Here is a 20,747-nt window from a genome sequence, read left to right as displayed (position 1 = left end):
AACTTACATTAAGCAAAGTACTTTCTTTCCAAGTGTTTAAATAAAACAATATGTACATTTTTATTGCATTTTAATTCATATAAAAATACAATTATCATTATTAATATACATAATCGCATTTGCCAGCGAAGGCATACAAAACCTATGTTTAATAATAAAAAACGCTACGGCGACATTGCTACCAATCATTTTTTTAAGTACAATTTGAGGCACATGTCAGTCTGAGTCCAACACAGTATAAAAATGCTACATAACTTAATTTTAAAGCCGAATAAAGATATTCCTTTTAGTAACATAAGCATATTCGATCAAATCGGTATTAGTGCCAACAATAAGGCTGCTCTTTCAACAAAGAGTATTCAATAGCACTATGCAATCACATCAATAAAACAATATTACATATTTCCTGTGTCACAGCTCCGTGGCTGAAGCCAAACCAAAGCTTCCCTGACATCGTCACTACTAAAAGGAACATATCTAACGTCATCATATGCCAGAATTTTAACCAAACAACACGATCAAATCTCCAAAGCCTATCTAGTGAAATTCTAAAACCTACCAATTTGTGACCATAGATTTTAAGTCTATATATATATTTGGCTAGCAAGACTTGCCACTTTGACACAAAAGCTAAACCATGAGAGAGTACCAGTTACGTTAAAAAATATCATTCTCCATTTAAAAAAATAAAATAAAATGCGTAAATAATCCGATATACTGAAGAAATACATTGAGTAAATAAAATACCTTTGCGAGGGATTAAAACAAGTACCATCTTTGACTGGATCAAGCAAACCCAGCTAAGAGTCTAAGTGAGGGACCAGTTCACAACATTCATCTACATTAATATGTGTACAGATAAATACATCTACCCAACAATTTACAGACTAACTTCATGATCGAAAGTTTTTTTTTTTTAATTACAAAACAAGACGAATGCTTAAATAATTTCGTGTCTGCCTCATATTGTGATTATTTTTTTTAAACTAAATCAATGCCATAGACTAGATTATCTGTAAAAATATCCATCTCTCTATGCTTGTATAGATCGAGGTTAATGTTTTATACGGACTCATTACAGATACATGATTCAGTTTATAAAAAATAATAATTTAAATATTCAATTTTTAAATTATTTACTTTAAACATTGAATGTTTAAATTATTAAGCGATAATAATTAAGGTTTTTTTTCATAAATAGAATGTCAGGTATATATATTAAAGAAATATGCCAATCTTTCTGTAGACATATTAATGCATAACCAAAAATCAATCAACTCTCAATAAAATCCTGGTCCCATAGATTCTTAACAATAGGCAGGAGCTGCTTTTACTGGTTTTACCAAAGTCCAGAAGAAAATCCACCAGGAGGCACACGGACGCGCTTAGGTGCCTCGCATCTGGGTTCCGTGGGTGTGACCGCTTTGGGGCTCATAGATTTGGGCTCAGGGGGTGTTGTGGGTGTTGGAGCAGCTTGCGGTGTTGAGGCAGCTTGGGGTACTGGGGCGGCTTGTGCTGTCTCTGGAACTGGAGCGGGTGGTGCTGGGGCTTCGTGGGGTTCGCTCGCTTGACCGTTTTGGCTAGGGGTTATTGCGCCGTTTGTTGGCTTCGCTGGCTCGTCACCTTGACCTGCAATTCGATGTTACAATGTTTAAAAATTTATTAAATGGATTACAAAACATAGCTATTTAAAAAAAAGGTATATGTATATATATATATTTATATTAAATAAAAAAACAATTGAAATAAAAGACACGTCTACAATATTTGATTTTTTTTCCTACGAAAACAAATTAAATTTAAAATATTACCTTGGATTAGACTAGCTGCAGCAGAAGGCGCGGGTCGGCGGCCTCGGGTAGGTTCGGGCTCCCCACCAAAGATGTCCGTGTGACCGCCACCAGGGGGGCGAAGCACTCTGCTGGACGAACGGGATCCGTCGCCAAGACCAACGTTAAAGGATGTAGAAGTCATTTTAGATATATTCTGAAATAGAGAATCTTTGCAATCATTGTTATCATTTAATATAAAAACAGTAATGCTTGTAATTATCTGGATTAAGTCACACTTTGTCATACTACGTATTACGCAATGTAAATATAGCTAAATTAAATTTGGCAAATGCCACATCAATACATTTTCCTTCAGCGTTTGCCAGGATTTGATACAGTGATCATCGTTTGAAATTCACGCCTTTTTACCATCGTCACAAATGGGCTCTTCGTAAATAATTAACCTATTATTGTTTTTTTACTCCAACTTGCATAATAATTTGGTGAATGCTAAAATGTCTTAAATATTAACTGCCTACGCTTAATCCAAAATGGTTTTATGGCCACTATCTTTATGGTAATGTTATGAATCTAGTTTTTGAGTATAATATAGCGAAATCCTAGTAAATATCAGAGAGAATAATCTTGACATATATACAAATTTATTGTAGGCCAAAGTTTTAGTCACGATTCCAATAAAAACCAGCCAATTATGCAGAATATATTATAGCGCCCAAGTGTGTGCAAACAAATGCCCTCAAACTTTAAATCCGGTGGAATGGCAATCCGACCACTGACTTAACGTGATTACCGTGGCACTGGAGTGCTACACTCCAGGCTACTACAGGGAATTATTCACAGAATATTGACCCGGAAACTTGGGATATGCACTTGACCAACGAGGCTTTTTCATTAGTGTTTAAAACTACATTGCTATATAGATATATAATTGAAAAATTCTCTGAGGATTCAGTTGGATAATTATATTTGTTTAAAAAATAGATTCCTAGACAAAATAGTGTTCAATATCAATAATACATCTAGGGATATAGGACTTTCACTTCCAACTACGTTTCTACAACTATTTTTAGTACTTATAATTTAGAAATCGATTATAATTTGGGCGTACCAAGGCTGCGGTTAAAACTTCGAGTAACGACCGCATGAATCAGTAATACAGCAGACATTAATCATATTGTTCTCTATCCACAATGGTAGTTCAGTGGTACCATTATACCACACGCATAGCTATTTTAATGATATTAAATATTAAGTTGAATATTTATTCCATGTCAATCATAAATGTATTAGGTTTTAATAAATAATTGGGAGACATAAATATTTGAAACCTTTTTATTATATGAAAAATAGTGTGCCAATGTATGCAGGCGTTTGAACGTTACAAAAAATAACTATAAATGTATAATCAAATGTAAAATCAAATAAATGTATACATTAGTGAATAAGTTAAAAAAAATTAAGGAATAAGGTCCAAATCTTCTCCTCAAATAGGGAGAGGAGGCCTTTTGCCCAGCGGTGAGACATTCACAGGCTGTTACGGATTACGGACATTAGTGAATTAATGTTTGTTTATCCAATAATCGTTTTATATATACATTTATTGTTACCAATTGCGTGGGAGTCTCTGTCAGTCCCGTCAATAATTAAAAGATATGATTATTATGGGTAAGCCTTTCGTACTAAGTTCACTAGACATTTTTTGTATGTAGACATTTTACTAAACTTTGGTGAGCTATTCGAAGTATGATCGAGAACTTTCTTATCAAAAAAAGACAAATATTTTCTTTGTCTGTCTCCAATATAAACGTTCGACCCTTATTCTACCCGTGTGAAGCGGGACGGGTAGCTGGTGAGTAGTAACATACAAAAAATACAAGTTAAAACAATACCGTTATGTTATTATTATACTTATTAATCACGTAACTGTATTGTTTTTTTATAACAAGGGTATTGTTTCGATTTAACAATTGTTGAACAAAAGTTTCTTACTTTAAATAAACCTATTTAAACTGATTGCACATTCAAGCCGAGGCGAGTTTATCTCTCTATATATTTGTATATACAAAAGAATAACTCAATGACTGACTGACTGACACATCTCAAACTACTGGGATTAGCACCATCAAAATTTGCAAACGGATTCCTTTTTCGGTTTCTAAAGAGCTTTGGAAATTGGTATTCAGCAATATTGAAATATGACGCGCGCGAAACCACTGGTGAAGCGCTAGTTACTTATGTAATAATTATCATGCCATCTCATTCATCGTACTCGATTCGTTCACCGGTATCACAAATGCCGCTTATGTCCTTTTTTGATATTTCACTAGATTTAGGCCAGTGATATGACGTATACTGAACATATGGTGGTAGTATTGTATAATATGTTTTCAGTAATAACATATAACAGTAACAGCCTGTTAAGGTCCCACTGCTGGGCTAAGGCCTCCTCTCCCTTTTGAGGAGAAGGTTTGGAGCTTATTCCACCACGCTACCCCAATGCGGGTTGTTAGAATACACATGTGGCATAATTACAATGTAATTAGACACATGCAGGCTTCGTCACGATTTTTTTTCCTTCACCGTCAAGCACGAGATGAATTATAATCACAAATTAAGCACATGAAAATTCAGTGGTGCTCGCCCGGGTTTGAAACCCACGATAATCGGTTAAGATTGACGCGTTTTAACCACTAGGGCATCTCGGCTTTTTTTAATAAGATGTGATGGATTTTAATTTACTTGGTGGTAGGGTTTCGTGCCAGCTCGTTTGGGAACGTAACACACTCAGATATTCTATCGAAAAATAGCAGAACTTAGTATTGGTGTTGCGGTTTGAAGGGAGAATAAGCCAGTGTAACAAAAGAAGAGACATAATATCTTAGTTCACAAGGTCCATTGGCTATGTATGAGATGGTTATTATTTCATACAATGCCAATGACTATGTACGTGACCATTTACCATCGCGTTGCCAATTTACCAGGCCGCCTACTTATTCTATATAAAAAAAAAATTCGACATCTCCATTTCATTTTTCGATGTCTTTTATACGTTTACATTAATATAATAGTTCCGATCCAACAGTAAAACAGTCACAGACAAATATACGGAACATATATTTATATAGACAATAACATGAATAAAAAAACGAACCCTTACAATGTAATTCTTTTTTAATACCTACGTGTATGGCTTGTAAATGATACGTATGACGAACAAAGGATTCGTATTGATCCATTTTTAATTATCACGTTTCGAAGGGTCGCACCTGTTTCCTAGTATCGGTGCATCACGACAGGTGCACGCAAACCACAAAACCCAATAGACGGACTGATTAGTGTTATTCGCATCGCTTCAATTACTAGGGGTTGTAAAACAAAATATAGACTATAAGCAATCGGTACGTAAATACACACATCGAACGCAAGCGAACATGTGAATACTTCCATAAAGACTTCGAAGAATCTATAATAAAATATGAATGCGAAAGTAACCGCCACTGAATCGATTTTGATGAAATTTGGTACGAAGCAAGTTTAAATCTTAAGGAAGGACTCGGGACTTGGACTACCATTTTTATAACTAACAAAAATAAAAGATCAGGAAGGCTTTATATACGGGATAGCCATTAGCATCATATGAGGTAGAACAAACAATGTTTTTCCATTGGCCTCGCTTAAGCTGGAAGGCAGCTGTTGTGCCGGCTGCATTGCTGGTCATAATGCAATATCGTTTTTATCGATACATTACAAAGTAATATCAAAACTAAATGTTATCTTCAATAGTATAAGGTAGTTTATGCCCAATCTTTAGAAACATATGAAATAGAATATTAATATTCGCGTAATAATGTGTGCAATAACCACAATCTCGTTTGTAGCCACTTCACAAACACATGGCGAAATGTTTCTCCCACTGAAAGAGTGGGGGGGGGGTATGTGGGGCTCGCCGGTGTCCAAGGCGCCGAGTGCGTCCCGAACATCGGAATACCCACTAAAAAAAACCAGTGGTACCCTTTCCGTCTTAACGAGGAGCGCCGCGGGATCGCTTTCGCATGCTAAAGTGACAACCCACGCACATATACGTCAGAACAATTATCATAACAATAGTTCATTCAACGTTCTAATTAAGACGGGCTCATTATTATTATCGTTACAATAAAACACGCATTTCCTTTACAGTGACGATAAAGCGTTTTATATTGTTCAGTATGAAATAATTTCAAGTTGCAACGAATCTTAAGATAACACTATCTAATAAAATAATAAAACACACTAATCCATATAATAAATCATTTTAACATTCCTTTATAATCAATCACCTTGATCAAAAAACGTTGGTAAGAAGCGGTTACGTAGAAGAACTAAGTTCGTCCTAATAACTAAAAACACTTGCGAGATCCTTGCGATAATAACTTTAAAAAAAACACGTATTATTTCACTTTTCTTACTGTATACATAACTTAGAACAGAATATGAAACCAGTTTCTTGTAGATATCAGAAAGGCTTCGTCGAAGCTCAATTTTAAACATCATCCACATCATTATTTATGTTTTATTATTGAAAAATAAAACCGATTTCAAAAATAACAAAAAATGGACTAAAAGTAAAAAGTTTTTAATATAATTACATATTATACTACAAAACTAAAGTCAAGTGCTAAGCGATATTTCGCTTATCGTTGGCAACATAAACAACTTCATTTATTATAAATATAATGAATTAAAGTACATATAATGTTATTATTGAATAATAATGAATAAGAATGGCGCTTTTATTCCGGTTTGTCGATGTAAAAAAACTCTTTTTAAATAAATACTGCCTATTGAACGCAATTTATTATTAAATCAAAATCGTTTTCGAGTAGTCGGTGAATATATACATACATACATAAAAAACATGCACGTTGAACTTATAACATTGGAGAATGTTATGCGTTTTTTTTAAGTTGTTTAAAAATCACAACCATGACGTTAGAAACGATCGAATTTCGAATGTCATAATTACAATTGATAACCAATCAATATATTAACAATCAATTAAAAAATGATCTATATTGTATATCATATATTTCACGAGATGACATACAATATTATTCCTACGCCAATATTATTTTCTATGCAAATTTGAACGCCAACACTAAACACTAAATTATTAAATACAATACGTCAATTGCCGATCGCGTTATAAATCCCTGCTGGGCTAAAGGCCTGCTCTCCCTTTTTGAGGAGAAGGTTTGGAGCTTATTCCACCAGGCTGCTCCAATGCGGGTTTATGAAATAAGCATGTGGCAGAATTTCAGTGAAATTAGACACATGCAGGTTTCCTCACGATGTTTTCCTTCTCCGTAAAGCACGAGATTATAATCACAAATTAAGTACATGAAAATTCAGTGGTGTTTGCCCGGGTTTGAACCCACGATCATCATGATTCACGCATATAATATAATTTCCATATACTTCGGTAATATCGACAAACGAAAATGTCATTCACTGTGGGATTGTGTCTAGGCCCGCAGAAAGCCGCTCTACATCGACTCATACTATAAATAGTTCAATCATAATTACCCATTGAGTTATTGGAACTACAAGAGGGCTGTGAAGAGCATATTATTTTACGACTGTTACGAGTACTTAATTCTTATTCGAATCAAGTACCTATAAATACAAGTATCAAGATGCAACACTCATACTATTATATAGCACTCTTATACAATATGCGTGTTTATTTTAACATTTCTAAAACATATAGGACACCGTCTTATTTATCGCACTGATAACAGAAGGATTGGTTCATTTTTCGCCGAGAGTATCGACCATCACAGCTCATACCTTATATAATAATGTACTGATATATAAAGGACATTTTTTCTCTCTCTCTCTACCTCTGACAATAAGATCTTAAGCAAAAATTAAAATGAATCGAACTTCATTAGGACGTTTTAGAAATAAATTAATTTCAGCAGTACTGGTTTTGACGGCTAATATAATTATACTCCCCTCCCACTACGCGTTAGGTTTTTGCAAGGAGCGAGTACGATAACCCCAAGGAGGCACCATTGAGCAATAGAAGTTTAGATATAAACGCCTACGCGATTGGTGCAATGGTTCCTTTATGTTTAATACATTAGGTATATATTGCAATAAAGTTTACAATTTGTTATTGTTTTTTTATTGAATAATTTAAAAGTTAACGATGCAAAAAAGTAATAGATGATTATTCATAATACTCGGGCGATATTTTCTCAATAGCAACACCACGCATTTTAATTCAATAACTTTTTAAATAAATAATATTTTTATTTTGAATCACCATTCGCATAATTGTTATTATTTAGAATATTTGACATTGGTTGAAATATATAGTGTTAATAATATCGTAATATCAATTTCGATGTTTAGAAATAAAATATCGATTACAATCATCGATCCACCCAGCCGCTCGGACGTAATCAAGTAATGAAATCCAAACACAAATCGCATTTATAAGCAGAAATTTTATCTTTTCATCGCAATATAAACAAAATTGCCAGAGCATTGACACAACGTATTAAAGGCATATGATATGATTTGATTTTGTACATATATCTATGTATTTTTTTATGTAAAATTGCCAAATAGTCACCATTGCCCATAGACATTGAGGCTGTAAGAAATATTAATCATTAAAACGCCAATGCGCCACCTTCGAAACTAAGACAGTATGCGCCTGTAGTTACACTGGTTTACTCACACTACATACCGACAATAATAAGTAATGAGTGGGTGATACCTACCCAGACCAGATCCAGTGGGATTGCAGGGAGCCCTACCACCAAGTAAAGTAAGTTTAATCTTAACTATACTTAGTATCAATGTATGCATTTTCATACACAGGTACTTGCAATGTGTTTGCGTGCCGACAAGTTGTCCTAACATATTTATAATTTTGTCGCTATTCCTGTCTGGCATTCGTCATTGGTTTTCCTGATCATAAATTAGTACTCGTAAACAATACCTACAATTTATTACACATGTATATTCAAATTTGACGCGTATGTATCCTCATACGAATATTGAAATTATTTAACCAATTTATCAATTGAAATTGTGGGGTTTGAAAAAAATTCATTACAATTATAATATAACAAATTAAATTATAGCATCACGGCTTTAAATATTAGCCTACGATAACTTAAACCAATTCAACTCTAAATGAAAAGCTTTTAAAATTAAAACGTATAGAAATAATCGAGCGTAAACAAATATAAGTAAATGCAACAGTGACTTTTGCTTAAAGACGTCAAAATTTTATAACAAAATAATATGTAACACCATATGTAAGTTTGAAATGAAATGTTTAAAGAACGTATTATATTTCAGATAAAAAAAACAACAGTTGTGAAACATAAGGTGTATGTTAGCAGATGTTTTTTTATCTATTGAACGGTTGGAGTGCCGATAACCTTACAATGAAAACAGTTTCGCTCTTAGAAATTAATTAGCCGCATTATTGCTTACATCCGGATAAATAGCTATCTTTCTTCAGGAATATTTATTGAAACATGTGGCTGAATATCAATCGACACGTGCAGTTTTCCTCACGATATTTTCTTTAACATGCGAGCATGAGATGAGACAGACTAATATCGTTATCTCTATTTATCTCATAGGGACTTAACATATAAAACGATTAGAAAATCGCATGTAATATGTTAATCTAAGCTTTGTTCAACTCTACTCCTTATGTCATTGGAATACGTTATAGATAACGTTTATCAAATGATGATGACTCATTTTAAGTATTCGTAACTGAATAATTCCGTACCATAGTTTAAGTTTCACGGATCATCAGCTTCCGGTTGTTCCGTAACATGAATCAGTGTCTTATTTGATTCTTTGTTTAATGGAAAGTCATTCTTCTTGGACGTGGACCGTCGGTTCGATGAAGTAACGTGATATTAATGATTAAAATTACTGGAAGCCGAGTATAGCTTACGATATAATATTTTTATACCTTACTCACTATTTTCGGTAGAATCTAGCTTACGAACCGGTGTTGGCTTTACATTTTATTCAACTCTAATCTGATATTTGAAAAATGCTTATATGAAAGTTTTTTTTTCTGACTATATACTAACGCTTCACCACAGTAAAATCCGGTGACAAGAACAAATGCAGTCTGAGATGAAACGCGCTGGTCTATATCTACATAATCTTGCTTTGCAAGTAACCGCTTGCAAAGTAACCATATAACGCTCAGGAAACACAAACACCGGAAGGACATTCCACGCTACTTGCATAAAGTATTTTATTATCTCTTTTTTTATTTTGTGTAAGTGAATTAATGGCCTACGATTTATGCTAATAATTTTCACGAGTTTCTTGAAGCCAAGGAAATTAAATAAAAAAATACTATTTCCTCAAAAGTTACCTCTACTCTTACTTAAACTCAAATCCAACGACCAAAACAAAAAAAGAATTAAGCGAACGTGAAATCTAAATAAAACCATATAAATTCAGTCTGTTTATTACGTGCAGTTTGAAAAGAAAAACTTATCAAATTGCCAAATTACGTTATCGCGAAAGTAAGCAAGAATACAAATAAAGGTTGAGCAATAAAAAAAAATTACATCTGAATCACGTCCGACGAGTCGTGTTCTCGTTAGTCTATCAGTACTTAATTTTGGTCGATTAATTTCGCAGAACTTGAAATTTAATCTACAAAATCGCCGTTATTTATCACGTGTCTATCTTTCGGGAAGCGCTGATGGCTCAGTGGTTAGAAGACGAGAAGTCTTAACCGATGATTCAGAACTCGAAGCCTAATTTGTGTTTATAATTCACCTCGTGCTTGGCGGTGATGGTTTTTCTTCATCGTGAGGCAACCTTCTCTTCGAAAAGGAAAGAAGGCCTTAGCACTGAAGTGGTATATTTTTAAGACTTTTACAATACTCTTTTAAGTATCTATATCGATCTAACTTGTTTCACAAATACACTTCTATTATGTATATGCCTTAATTGGTGTTGGGGATTTGTGCAAGCCCATCTGGGTAGTTACCATATACCAAACAGCAACATTTACTATTGTTGTGTACCAGTGTATTTACAAGCACAAGGGACGTAACATATTTGTTCCCAAGATTGGTAGCGCTTTGCCAATGCAAAGGTGACCACTTACCATCAAATGGCCATTTGCCAAATTCGAGACTCATCGCAGAATACGATTGTGAAATTTATATGGGAAATTAACTATAACAATTATAAGATTCAAAGGATATAAGCATCAAAATAAAGTATTATCGTAAATCGGTTTTAAACACTTCACGAGTGAGATACGAGGCGAGCTCTTACAGAATAGCACTGCTTAGTATTTGTGGGTCAAATCTTGCAACTGAATTTTAAACCACACCCACTCAAATGATTCACTAATCGTAAGCTGAAATTTTGCACAACTGGTTGGTGACAATACATATGGAATATTCGACCAATCCAATTAATTAATATTTATTATGGCTTTTATTTAATGACTATTAGTCGCGCTTTTTTTTTTTTTTAAAAAAATCTTTAGTATAGTAGGCTCACGAATACTCATTTTAATATAATAATAATCATTTTACGAGATTAATTAAAATTTACCGAATCGGAATATTTTTTAGACACACTATAAATTGAAAAAATAGATACAGATAAATTTAAAAAATATTCATGCATATAAAAAAAATCCAAGTTTCACATATATGTCATAGCTATGTCAGATAAAAATTAACTAGGTACCTTTCAACTCGGTGTTGAGGATGTTACCTTTACGTCATTTGGCATACAACATATGCAAATAACAGTTCTAATTATAAAAATGACGTCATCTGTCACCGGTAAGGACCACAGATAAACCAAATGGAGTTAAACATCGTAATTTTTTCAATTTCTTTTTTATATATTAACATATAAAGTGAATCGTAACATAATCTACATGATACGAGTATAATGTAAGAGAAAATCTAGTATCACACGGTCGACATTACAACTGAGCGCCAGCTACAAAATTACAATTTTTCAGTGCGGTTGCATCGAAACTGCAACACGACTGCGCAGTTTGTTTTTTTTTTTATATTTGCCGGGAGGGCAAATGACTACTCCACCTGATGGTAAGTGGCAGTAGAGTCCAAACGCGACGACGGCCAGTACAGATGGGAAAGACGTTCTGCACTAGCCACCTTCGCCTTGCCGGCCCGCAAGATGCCTGTCTGTTTGCAGTCAGGTATAAGACGGGTTCTAAGAATTGCAGTATTATTACTGCAAACCGTATGTAAAGACTTTTAAATATAGCAGATGATAAAGCTCATATAATCGTATAAACAAAATTCTTGTAAATGATAATAACACTAGCGATAGGGTGCAATGGATAAAACAGCACTGCGCTGACCCCAAATAAATTTGATAAGGGAAAGATAATAAGTTGATAACATAGCCCTATGTAAGCGTCCGCCATTCGCCATAAATATTCGCAATAGTATTATTACTTTAGAATTGACAATGAACATTTATCTTTTCAATCTACGTTGTTGCTAATGCAATTACTGAGTCACCGATCACATTGACCCCTGTACAGGAAATCATCAATATCAACCATCACTGTTTTGAGTTGGAATCACTATCGACTAAAAGGTATCTGGTAAGCGTATCGATACTTGTTTAAGAAAATATCTTTTCTACAAGATCTCAATAATTTTTTTTTTAATTAAATTATTTCTAAGCTCAGACGTTTGGCGTTTGTGCCACTTTTAGCTTTTTTATGTATTATATATTTATCTTTTACGCCTTAATTACATTGTTATTAATTAAATTAATAACATAAATGTTAATTACAATTAAATTACTGAATAACTATTAAATAATTATCTTAATTAAATTGCGTGTTCGTATCACTGTAAGGCTATTCTGTAAGAACAAATTCGGGACTAACTTCAGAAAACGGTCGTGAAATGACACCAAGTTTTAATCAACATTGATCGTAATAGTTACAACAATTCAACAATACACGCATCAAAATATTACATCACCATAAGTCGGTTGTCAACATTTCACGGGTGAGTAATGAAGTGAGTTCTGCGCCTGAACTCTTTCCGGTTGTGTCGGATTGCCGGATTATGAGAGTGAGGGAATAGAGAGTGTAGGTGCACTTTAGGATGTATGTAGGTGTTTGAGACACACTTGTGTACAATACGTGGCTAATCCCTCTTGAGACTTGTCGCCGTGACCGAAATCAGTCAGACATCATCATCACATTGAACGATGTCAATAAAAAGAAATATCTATCTTTTATAAAAGATAGGTAATAAACTAAGTAGAAAGCAGATAGTCCATCACGAAACGCGAGAGAACAATAGAAATTCAATTGTAAATTTGTCCGTTGACCGCGACGGGCATTCACTTGTTGCAAAATTGAACACTCCTACATTACAAGTAGGTTAAATATTGCATTCATATACAAAGTGCATTGGCTCGATACCTTGTTTAGTGAAGATTTCACAGTTTTAAATATTAAAAACAATTTGAATGTTTACTAAAAAAAAAGTGGCTTATTTTTCGTACCAAATGTTTTATACAAAGTTGTTTTTAAATTAAGTTATTGTTAAGTATAATGTTTATTTATTTAAATTTTAATATACTATATATATATATATATGCATATATATATATATGTACATTAATTGTTTTTTAATGATCATCATATTATAAAATAATTGCATGTAGTTACTTAGTTCTGACATGTGATACATACATAGTCATTTATATTCAGTAGAATATATTAAATACTAAAAAGACCCTCCAAGGAACTAAATACATACGTACATACTTTATATTATTATAATACATTAAATTTAATTTATTCAATTAGATACATATTGTTCAATTATATATCATTTATTTTCTAAATACTCGGCGGTAATGAGATGTCAAATATTTAACAAACGATTCATGAAAAAAATATAACGCAGAACATTATTTAGACGAATTGCGAATCTCCTTATTTTGAAGTCGATAAAAAAGGTCAATATGTTTACCATATCAAAAAAATATCAAATATCTACAAACGATCAATTAATCGTACATCGATAAGAACTCGTCCGACAATTAAAACTTTTTTCTAATCACGATAATCGATATACGGACATCCCTACACAACAGTAATCGATTCGTCTGTCAAGCGAAGCGGAAACATCTCTTATACGGCAACATGCATCGTAGCAACGTTGAAATAATCAGAATAGCATTTATGGAGTATCATTATTCAACAAGGTCGGGCAGTTAAGAGACCGTATAGAGAAACAGCAAATATAATATATATATATATATATATATATATATATATATTATATACATAGTTACTTTCGCAATTATAACATGGTCCGACTTCGGTATATTATAATTTCTAAGATTGAAGATCAATATATAAATAATACCAGTTCTAAAACAAATGAAACATATATATAAATAAATAATATCCTGGGACATTATTCACACACGGCCATCTGATCCCAAACTAAGCTGAGCTTGTAGTGTGGAAACCAGACAACAGAAACTTTTCTTTTGTAAATACATACTTATATAGAATATTATACCCAGACTCAGGACAAACAGACATGTTCATGCACACAAATGTCTGTCCTGGGTGGGAATCGAACCCACAACCTTCAGCGTGAAAGGAAAGTAAAGTGATAAGGGTGTATTACATAGCAAACACATTTATACTAATGAATAAGATTTGTTGTTATATATATAACAATATGTATCTAATGCCTAACTGAATAAACTATTAAACTAACATAAAACAACCAAGAGATGCAGCGCGTTTCGAAGAAGGTGACATACATGAATTACTTGTTCTTATTTATACTAAAATACATATGCAAATATTATATTTTATACATTATAATATAATCCGTATAACTAAAAATAAAAAACAAATCTATTATATTATAAATAGTTGCAGAGATTGTATGTTTGTTTGAACGAGCTAATCTCAAGTTAGAAAGGGTTATATATTGGAAAAGAAGGAAGGAATGTTTATCGAATGAAACCTCGGTCAGTAGTTATTACCAACATAAAATTGAATAAAAATGTTCGTAAATACTAGAGGAGCAAACAAATCTAGGGTAAAAGTTATTATTACAAGATATGAATAGAAAAATTGTGTCGTTATGCCTCTTTACATACAATACTCTCACGCCATATTACCACTCTTTGTACGTTATTAGTCCGCTAGAAATCATAAAGTAAATGCAAACGATTTTAGTTTTAACTCGATCGGACGAACGATACGCGTAAGCATGCACTATAAAAAAGTAATAATGTAAATATATAAGATTTAAATAAATCATTTATATATAAAAACTTCAAAATATAATTAATATTATTGATGTGAACGACGGACTCGTTTTTGTAAGAAACCTCTGAAAGTTTTTACTCAAATGAAAATGTAATTAACGGTTGATTTGAAATAGAAGCCATAACGTTGATTTAATTAAAATCGAGTGTTCACAAACAATTTTTTTCGAGGTGCAATTATAATATAATATCTCAATCTTAGAAATTTATGTCGGAAACCGATGCCTGGAATTAGTTGGCCCTAGATCCCGCGGCAGGTCCAAGAAGCTCTGGCTCGATGTCGTGAGGGACGACATGAGAGAACACGGTCTGACTAAGGAGGATGCTTTTCATAGGGCAAAGTGGAGGAATAGATGCAGGAAAGCGGACCCTGGCGTTACTAGGCCGGGAAAACGATAGGCAGAAGATCTTCAATCTTAGAAATTATAATATACCGGAATCGAACCATGTTATAATTGCGAAAGTAACTATATATATGTATGTTTGTTATCCCACTATATGTATGTTTGTCGCTTCTCTACTGGACTGATTGTAATAAAACATAATATACGCGATAGCACACGAAATCAACAGGAAAAATAAATTTACCGTATGTTACTTAGTACACGCCGTACTTAGTTGAATGAAACTTACTGTCATGTATGAATTAAAACATTCGTTTTTTTTTTCGTATTTATTTTGAATGCTTGAAAACAACATCTATCAGTCAAATGAAGCAATGTCGTGAAATAAGATGCAAATAGTCTCAAAAGAGAAGGTCTGTTACCAGTATTGGGACTTATCAGAACGTTATATAATATTCGTATCAAAGTTTAAAAACAAAAAAAAAACGAAAGAGACATGCCTGTCGTTTTATTAAATTTAAAACTACCACCGATTTAGAACGTAGCAAATACCGAGAAGAAACGCTTTCGACTACGAAGTTAATACATCCTTCCTGAGGCAGGATATTCGAATCTGTAATAAAACTCCACAGACTACTACAACAATTATATATAAAACTCGTGTTATTTTTTTTAATAAATAAGTTTTATATTTATTGTGTTGGTTTATATAAATGATAGAACCGTTTACGAGTTAGCATTCTCTCATGTTCATACATGATACATAATTATATATGATTAGTATATGTACATTCTTTTACTGATTAAAAAGAGTAACTACAGAGTTTCTTGTCGGTATTCTAGGTAGATACCGATATATACCGTAACCGTAACAGCCTGTGATGTCTGTCCTGTCTGTCTGAATGTCCCACTGCTGGGCTAAAGGCCCCCTCTCCTCTTTTTGAGGAGAAGGTTTGGAGCTTATTCCACCACGCTGCTCCAATGCGGGTTGGTAGAATTCACATGTGGCAGAATTTCAGTGAAATTAGACACATGCAGGTTTCCTCACGATGTTTTCCTTCACCGTAAAGCACGAGATGAATTATAATCACAAATTAAGCACATGAAAATTCAGTGGTGCTTGCCCGGGTTTGAACCCACGATCATCGGTTAAGATTCACGCGTTCCTACCACAGGGCCATCTCGGCTTTTTTACCGTTAAAACGTATATACGACATGAGATGATTTCACTTTGACCAAGTCACCGACCGATATATAGTAAAATGATAATTCAAAAGCGCTTGTAAGTGCCTACTTATAATCGAATAAAGAATATTTTGATTTATCAAGAAATTCAGTATTCACTCTTTTCCAACAATGAAATTACATAGCTATGTTTATATATATGTTTAAACATGTCTACGTAACATGTCTAGTACGTATATAATAATCTGTGTGTTCGAAACCCGATACTGATTAACGTAATCGCGTATTAGAGATATCGCGTTTCTGCAAAGGCGACCGCGAGTGAGGAAATGCAGTCCAGTCGGCGAATATGGTGCAACCAAGGGTAGTTGTTAACAACGATGAGTTCCGTATTTGTATTTGGTATAATTATACGATACTATTTAAAGTTAAAATTTGCAGTAAAAACTACTGCCAATTATTTGTATTTGGCTAAACGTGGGTGTACCCTCGTCTTTTTTATAGCATCTTGTTATACTTAATATGGGGACAATTAGAAGTATGTCTCTTATTAATAGTCAATAGTTGTATTAACCCGTTTACATAATTATAAGTCATTAAAAAATGTTATGTCAAAGACTAGTTGATGGTATTTATATTTTTAATTTTTTTTTTAACGAAGGTATCACTTCAAAAGGTTTTCGCTGTATATATATATATATATATATATATATTAACGAAGGTTCGTTAAAAAAAAATTAAAAATATGTTAATATGCAGTATATAGGTGTATAATATAAGTTATATATTGTCTTTAGTCTTTGTCATATATACCAATAGTACAATTTGAAACTTCAATCAAACTATACATATAAATCAATAATAATTATATAGCAGCCATAACATACCAAGCTGTAACACAAGAAAAAAAACAATGACATTAATTTCCTTAGAGTAGAAAGACAGCAATGTTAACATTTTTTTCTATATGATAATGTTCAAAATGAAATTTATCATGTTCTTTTAGAATGTATTTTTTCATTATTTAATCAATTTGAAATTGATATGTTTTTTTTTTAATTAGTTTACATACTTTAAACAATACATATCACATAAATCAGAACGTAACAAACCAATTTACTAACTGTTTTTTAGTTTATATAAACAAGTAAATGTATGAATCTAGTCTTAGATCAAATTAGCTAGTTCATGCAAATCAATTTTTGTTATTGTCTCAATAAACTCGGCATTTCTTATTTATTAAGCCAATAACAGTAACACTATTAACCCTTTAAGCCTTATCTACAAAAATTACTGTAATTTATTACATCTGAGTATAGCCCTACCACTAAGGGCTTTGTACGAGCTAGTCTGAGTAGGTACCATCCATTTATCACATACTCACTGGTGGTAGGGCTTTGTGCAAGCTCGTCTGGGTAGGTACCACCCACTCATCAGATATTCTACCGCAAAACAGCAATACTTGATATTGTTGTGTTCCGGTTTGAAGGGTGAGTGAGCCAGTGTAATTACAGGCACAAGGGACATAAAATCTTAGTTCCCAAGGTTGGTAGCGCATTGGATATGTAAGCGATGGTTGACATTTCTTACAATGCCAATGTCTAAGAGCGTTGGTGACCACTTACCATCAGGTGGCCCATATGCTCGTCCGCCTTCCTATTCTATAAAAAAAAAAAAAACTTGCCAAGTGATAGGCACAAAAGACATTTTATATTACATAATTTTAAAATGAGTAGTAGATTGACAATCTAAGGAATGTTTAAAATTTCTTCCGTCGCCAATGTCTATGGGCAGTAATAAACACTCACCACCAGGTTGCCTATTTGCTAGTCTACCTACTAATTTAAAATAAAAAAAAAATATCAGATTATATTGTATGATAAAAATTGAGTTGTTACTGTTGATTTCCATGCAAGATATATAAAGATTTAATTATATTATTGTCAAAACAATATTATTTTATTTAGTTCTCAGTAAAATCAACATTTCAAACCTGTTGTGTATTGCATGTGAGAACATATTTAAAATAGTATTGATAGTACTGTCAAAACAAAATATATTACAATAAAAAAACTACTGTATTTAAATATATCTTCTAAGCTACAAAACACATTATTAAAGAAATAATTGAAGTGAAACCAGAATTTTTAAGTATATAATTAATCCTCCTAATACAATAATGTACACAATTACATACACAATTTATTAAAAGATATTATAACTTATTATTAATGAAACTTAATGATCAATGCCGAATCAAATAAAATGGTAATATAAATTTGTGTGAGCTTTTGCTTTATTATATCAACCTGTTGCTTCGTTGAATCTAAAATCCTTTAGTGAGATTTGGGTAAACAATCAAGTTCAATTAAACACAGTGTAACAAGAAAAACATGTGAAAAGAAAATGAACTTTATTACAATATTATTGATTACATTATAAGCTTAATTCAAATGAATTACCGGAAATTTTGCACCTTTTGATGCAGGTGTAAAAATAAACAGTAATTTATAGTTTTTTTATTATATATTTATTTATTTTTGTTTATGTTTTTTATTTGTATGGTATTTTATGATAAATCCTGAGTCTAACTAAGAAGAATTTACAACTGATTAAAGTTGATAATTTCAAGTTATATTTATTTAAATTTTTTCATTAGTCATATTTCTATTTCAATCATATTTAAGATAAGATATAAAAATAACATTATTTCCCTTTTAATGGTCAATAAAACAAATTTTATCACGATTTACTTATCATTAGCCAATTCCGACTTTTATTTCATCATCAAAATCTAGAATCAATGTTTCATTAAAAAAAAAAATTAAATTTAATAGAACTTTCAAAAACAAAGTTGCATCTCAATATAAGTTAATAGAGAATAAAATATTTCGATCCTGGTCAATAAGTAAAAAAAAGCATAACAAAGAGCGGTTGAAAGACTGCAATTATGATATGACTAACTGTACTTCCAATACCTCGGGCAACGGTCGAATCAGCGTGTGACAGACGGCTGATCTAACGGCTTTAATATTAAATCCGATCAAATATCCGCAAATTAGCGGTTTATACGCAAATACGTAAAATCTGCCCATCCCAAGGCTCAGACAACCAGAGCACATTGACCTTATAATCTTGAAAAATAACGGCTCACTGAACTAAACTCAGTCGGCGAAAATTAGGAACAATGTTATAATACTTTGAGATTTATAAACATTTATATTAACACCAAAACAAAATGTTTTTTTTTCTATTTGCCTTTTATTCAAAGACTAAAATTTTAAATATATTTGTTAAAGTAAAAAAGATTACTCACCTCCAATCGGTTTCCTCCTTTTTGATAGAATGAAGTTGAATGAATGTGGGATAGAGACAACAATATATTTGACATTTCCTGTGTTGCAATTTTATTCATACAGATTGTACCAAAATAAAAAGTCAAACCAAAATAAAAAATAAAAATAAAGAAAATTTGTGCATAAAAAAAAATAACTGCAACAATGCAAAAATAGAAATTTTAAAATTGAAACCTTAATAATTCTAAAATGCAAAATAAAATTTCTTTAACAGTAGATTAAAAGATTATTAGGCAACATTAGAAATTTATTCCTCTTATTAACTTAACTAGTTTTTAGCAGTTTTAAGATTTACATTTGGTTAGTCTAGAAAATATTATACTCAAATTTATTAAACATTATTACATTAAATAATTATAAATGTTCTAATTTTAATAAGAAAAATATTGGTTTTAACGATATTCAAATTAAATAACAAGTGTTGTGTATTGTAGTTTTACTAACTACATGTTTATACATACATATATATTTATAATTAAAAAAAATAACAGTGTGGATTTACCATTTATTATCTATATCTATAAAGTTATATAAAGCTGCAGAATTAGTTTAATGATATATAGAAAATTTTACTAATTATTTATTCAAATCACTTTTTGTACAGTTTGTACTAAAAGAATCATCACATTTTTTCATGAACGATGAGAGCCCGTCACAATCAATGTTACTGTGTTTTGTACACAATAATTATATTTTCGCGA

General features: G+C 32.2%; 1 protein-coding gene across 1 annotated transcript; it reads right to left on the bottom strand.

Moving 5' to 3' along the window:
• Nucleotides 1–53: 53 nt before the first annotated feature.
• LOC126776425 (nascent polypeptide-associated complex subunit alpha, muscle-specific form) lies at nucleotides 54–20,102 on the bottom strand. The gene is made up of 3 exons (XM_050498940.1): nucleotides 20,007–20,102; nucleotides 1,812–1,986; nucleotides 54–1,629 (listed from the first exon to the last, which is right to left on the bottom strand). The coding sequence occupies exons 1-3, from the start codon at nucleotides 20,079–20,081 to the stop codon at nucleotides 1,340–1,342; spliced, it is 540 nt and encodes a 179-aa protein (XP_050354897.1). The 5' UTR covers nucleotides 20,082–20,102; the 3' UTR covers nucleotides 54–1,339.
• Nucleotides 20,103–20,747: the final 645 nt, after the last annotated feature.

The sequence above is a fragment of the Nymphalis io genome, chromosome 20 (assembly GCF_905147045.1).
Source record: "Nymphalis io chromosome 20, ilAglIoxx1.1, whole genome shotgun sequence".
Classification (NCBI taxonomy): Eukaryota; Metazoa; Arthropoda; class Insecta; order Lepidoptera; family Nymphalidae; genus Nymphalis; species Nymphalis io.
The sequence above is the reverse complement of the archived record's forward strand: the minus strand, read 5'-3'. Positions and strand labels throughout refer to the sequence as shown.

What these genes read in the sequence shown, in the direction of transcription:
- LOC126776425 (XM_050498940.1), bottom strand. Translation starts at nt 20,081, where the DNA reads ATGTCAAATATATTGTTGTCTCTATCCCACATTCATTCAACTTCATTC. An exon ending in AAGGAGGAAACCGATTGGAG is followed by an intron (nt 1,987 to 20,006) that starts GTGAGTAATCTT and finishes TCTCTATTTCAG; the next exon opens with AATATATCTAAAATGACTTC. An exon ending in TGCAGCTAGTCTAATCCAAG is followed by an intron (nt 1,630 to 1,811) that starts GTAATATTTTAA and finishes ATCGAATTGCAG; the next exon opens with GTCAAGGTGACGAGCCAGCG.